General features: G+C 45.0%; 1 protein-coding gene across 1 annotated transcript; it reads left to right on the top strand.

The window, feature by feature from the left end:
* Positions 1-402: 402 nt before the first annotated feature.
* On the top strand, positions 403-3538 carry LOC147613137 (pentatricopeptide repeat-containing protein At2g33680-like). The gene is made up of 2 exons (XM_086782422.1): positions 403-579; positions 655-3538. The coding sequence occupies exons 1-2, from the start codon at positions 499-501 to the stop codon at positions 2818-2820; spliced, it is 2247 nt and encodes a 748-aa protein (XP_086638548.1). The 5' UTR covers positions 403-498; the 3' UTR covers positions 2821-3538.
* Positions 3539-4249: the final 711 nt, after the last annotated feature.

Raw genomic sequence — 4249 nt, 5'->3', positions numbered from 1 at the left:
GCTTCCAACTTCTTTGCAATTGGAGCTTTGGCAGTTTGTTTACGTCATTTTTTTTGTGGCATAACAGGTTGTTTCTCCTTTGGTTTCTTGGCCACTTCCTTTGATCCCAATGCATGTTCTTTCACCCAGTGCAAGGTCGAAGCCTGCACACCCTTTTTTGCACCTGTTTTCATTTTAGCTTACAAGCGCGTGAGCACGTTCGAGGGAACCGTCATGATTAGGCAACGTTGCATACTTAGGAGGTTGAGTCCCAAGAATGTAGGGTTTCGTCATGTGTGGAGCTCTTTGGGGCTCTTAATGGGTGATCTAGCTAAACTTGTCACATAGGGGTATCAAAACATCATGGTGCAAATTAATTGAAATAACTCACCACATAACTAACAATCCAACAGAAGGGCTCACTACTTAACATCATGGTGCAAATTAATTGAAATAAGACCTCTGCAAAGCTCACCACTTAACAACCGAAAAGAAGGACTTCGCCTTGGGTCCCTCGCTATGGCATGTAGAGACATGGATTTCTTATGGAAGGAGTACTTCAGGGATCCCTCCCAATGGTGGGACAATCGAACCAGCAAGGTAAGCACTGTTTTACAATTACGTGAGAGTACACGAAAACCTATTGGCTTTCCTGAGTGTTGTTTTGCATCACAGAGAAGCCCAAGATCCCCAGACTTCAAACATAAAATGACAAAGGAGTTGCTGTGGATGGATAGCTGGTACAATCCATCTTGGGTCCAAGATGAGCTCAGAAGAAGAGGACTGCAACGAGAGTTGTGTGTGTGGAAGGATAAGCCGATGACCAAGGCCAAGGAAATCCACCACAAAGCACGACAAGGAGATAGCAACAGCAACCACCAGGAGTTTCAAGAGGATACTGCTCTTATAGCCTTACTAAAGGCTTGTGCCAAGCAAAAGGACATGTGCAAAGGCAGCAGAATACATGCTGATATTCTCAAAAGGGGGTTGCTTGAAAAGAACATTTATGTCGGCACTGCCCTACTGAATATGTATGCCAAATGTGGTGCACTTGCAAAAGCGCAAGAAGTGTTTGACGAGCTTCCAGTTCGGGATGTAGTCTGCTGGAGTGCCCTGATCGCAGGATATGCCCAAAACGGGCATGGTCATGAGGCTCTGAACTGCTTTGGACAGATGCGAGAGGAGGGTCTCTCCCCAAATGCAGTCACCTTTATTTGCGTCTTGAAAGCCTGTGGCAGCATAGGAGCAACTGAGAAGGGTGAAGAGATACATGCTGAGGTTGTCAGGCAGGGCTTATTGCAAAAAGATATTGTGCTTGGCACTGCGTTGGTGGATATGTATGCCAAATGTGGTGCTCTTGCAAAAGCACAAGAAGTGTTTAACAAGCTTCCAGTTCAGGATGTAGTCTCCTGGAGTGCCTTGATCGCAGGATATGCCGAACATGGGTATGGTGATAAGGCTCTGAACTGCTTTGGACAGATGCGAGAGGAGGGTCTCTCCCCAGACGCAGTCACCTTTATTTGCATCTTGAAAGCCTGCGGTAGCATAGGAGCAGCTGAGAAGGGCGAAGAGATACATGCTGAGGTTGTCAGGCAGGGCTTATTGGAAAAAGATATTGTGCTTGGCAACGCATTGGTGGATATGTATGCCAAATGTGGTGCACTTGCAAAAGCGCAAGAAGTATTTGACAAGCTTCCAGTTCGGAATGTAGTCTCCTGGAATGCACTAGTCGCAGGATATGCCAAGCACGGGCATGGTGATGAGGCTTTGAACTGCTTTGGACGGATGCGAGAGGAGGGTCTCTCCCCAAATGCAGTCACCTTTATTTGCATCTTGAAAGCCTGCGGCAGCGTAGGAGCAACTGAGAAGGGCAAAGAAGTACATGCTGAGGTTGTCAGGCAGGGCTTATTAGAAAAAGATATCGTGCTTGGCACTGCGTTGGTGGATATGTATGCCAAATGTGGTTCACTTGCAAAAGCACAAGAAGTATTTGACGAGCTTCCAGTTCGGAATGTAGCCTCCTGGAATGCGCTAGTCGCAGGATATGCCGAACACGGGCATGGTGATGAGGCTCTGAACTGTTTTGGACGGATGCGAGAGGAGGGTCTCTCCCCAGATGCAGTTACCTTTACTTGCATCTTGAAAGACTGCGGCAGCATAGGAGCAGCTGAGAAGGGCAAAGAGGTACATGCTGAGGTTGTCAGGCAGGGCTTATTAGAAAAAGATATTGTGCTTGGCACTGCATTGGTGGATATGTATGCCAAATGTGGTGCACTTGCAAAAGCACAAGAAGTATTTGATGAACTTCCAGTTCGGAATGTAGTCTCCTGGAATGTGCTAATCACAGGATATGCCCAGATTGGAAAGGTTGAAACTGTTTTTGACTCATTCAATAAAATGATAAGAGAAGGTATAGAGCCAGATCTGGTCACGTTCGTTATTTTGCTAACTGCGTGCAGTCACGCAGGTCTAGTGGATGAGGGGCAAATGTACTTTGAGACTATGAGCACAGTCCATAGCATCATCCCAACTTTAGAGCACCACACTTGCATGGTTGATCTTTTCGGCCGTGCAGGGCACTTCGACAGGGCAATAGGAGTGATTGAGAAGATGCCGCCTTCTGATCATCTTCCACTTTGGTCTGCTCTGTTGGGTGCTTGTCGAAAATGGGGAAATGTGAAGCTTGGAAAATTGGCCTTTGAACATGCAGTACAATTGGATGAAAAGAACACTGCAGCATATGTCTGCATGAGTAATATATATGCAGTTGCTGGCATGCGAGAGGAAGCGGACAAGGTTGAAGCGATGAGAATGGAAAGTGGAGCATGGAAGATGCCATGATGTTGTTGGAAAATTGGCCTTTGAACATGCAGTACAATTGGATGAAAAGAACACTGCAGCATATGTCTGCATGAGTAATATATATGCAGTTGCTGGCATGCGAGAGGAAGCGGACAAGGTTGAAGCGATGAGAATGGAAAGTGGAGCATGGAAGATGCCATGATGTTGTTGGTGGACTGATGCAAGTGGAAATGTACATCTATTTATTGTCGGGGATGACAGTCATCCCCAAGGCAAAAATATCTATGCGAAGCTAAAAGACACTGGTCAAAAAATATCACAGGAAGGGTATGCCCCAGGTTTGCATTGGGTGTCACAAGACATTTCAGATGATGCAAAGGAAGATGCACTATGCAGGCATAGTGAGAAGTTGCCCATCGCATGTGCCCTCATTAATACACCTGAAGGGACACCTATATGTGTTACGAAGAACATGCGAGTTTGTGGTGACTGCCATTTTGCTACATCACATATATCAAAAGTGGAGCAGCGCAAAATTCAGGTCCAAGCTGCAAACCACATTCACATTTTTGAGGATGGAAATTATACTTGTGAGGAATATTGGTGATGGTGGTGCAACTGCCTAGGCTTCTCTGTATTTCACTCCAAATGTTGTTGCTAGACTGCTAAGGATGGAACTCTTCAGTATGCTGAAGTGAAGCATTTGTTCTCTTTTAGCCTTTTTTGCAATTCGATGATGTATAGGATTTCTAGGACTCTAGTGGTGAGTTGTGCAACAACTATTTTTTTTGGCTCTCTTTATTGTGTTGTATTGTTTCGTACAGTTGTTTTAATCAAGAGTCTTCCACAATCATTGATGTTGTAGAAGTACATCCTACCTCCAAGTGGTCAGCTCAAACCAGTTTGATATCCTTTTCTCCATAGGATACAATACAATGTTCACACTGCGGCTTTGAATATCATTAGAAGAGTGGACTTTCCTCTATCTTAAAACACTCCTTGCATGCTGCTGTATTCAGATGGGGTAAAGCATATGATGGGTGAGATGGGACTTTATCCTGGAAGTCATAAAGAAGACGGCAATTGGCATCATGTAACTTGTGACGTTTAAACTGCAGGCAGGGCTCCTACTAGCTGCTACAACTGAGCGACTCTTAACCATTTCAAGAGAAATGGGACTGAGATGACAAGACCAGCAACTTACTGCATTGTAGCACTTTAATTTAGGGCACAAAGTCGAATGTGGATTTATTCCTAATCTGTGTACCTGGGACATGCGAACATCATCAACCATAGCATGTGGTGGCGCTTTATTTAGAAGGCATTAAATTATACACAGAAAACATCATGAATGCTCAGTGTGACTGAAACTCGGCACCTCTAGCAAGAACTACGAGCATCCTATCCTCTTGCATCCTATCCTCTTGGGGTCACAAAGTTGCGGCTTTTTCTTTCACAACGTCTTTTT

Source organism: Cibotium barometz, chromosome 44 (assembly GCF_041138505.1).
Source record: "Cibotium barometz isolate CiBa-2024 chromosome 44, ASM4113850v1, whole genome shotgun sequence".
NCBI lineage: Eukaryota > Viridiplantae > Streptophyta > Polypodiopsida > Cyatheales > Cibotiaceae > Cibotium > Cibotium barometz.
This window is presented reverse-complemented; position numbering and strand designations above follow the sequence as displayed.

What these genes read in the sequence shown, in the direction of transcription:
- LOC147613137 (XM_086782422.1), top strand. Translation starts at nt 499, where the DNA reads ATGGCATGTAGAGACATGGATTTCTTATGGAAGGAGTACTTCAGGGAT. An exon ending in GGGACAATCGAACCAGCAAG is followed by an intron (nt 580 to 654) that starts GTAAGCACTGTT and finishes TTTGCATCACAG; the next exon opens with AGAAGCCCAAGATCCCCAGA.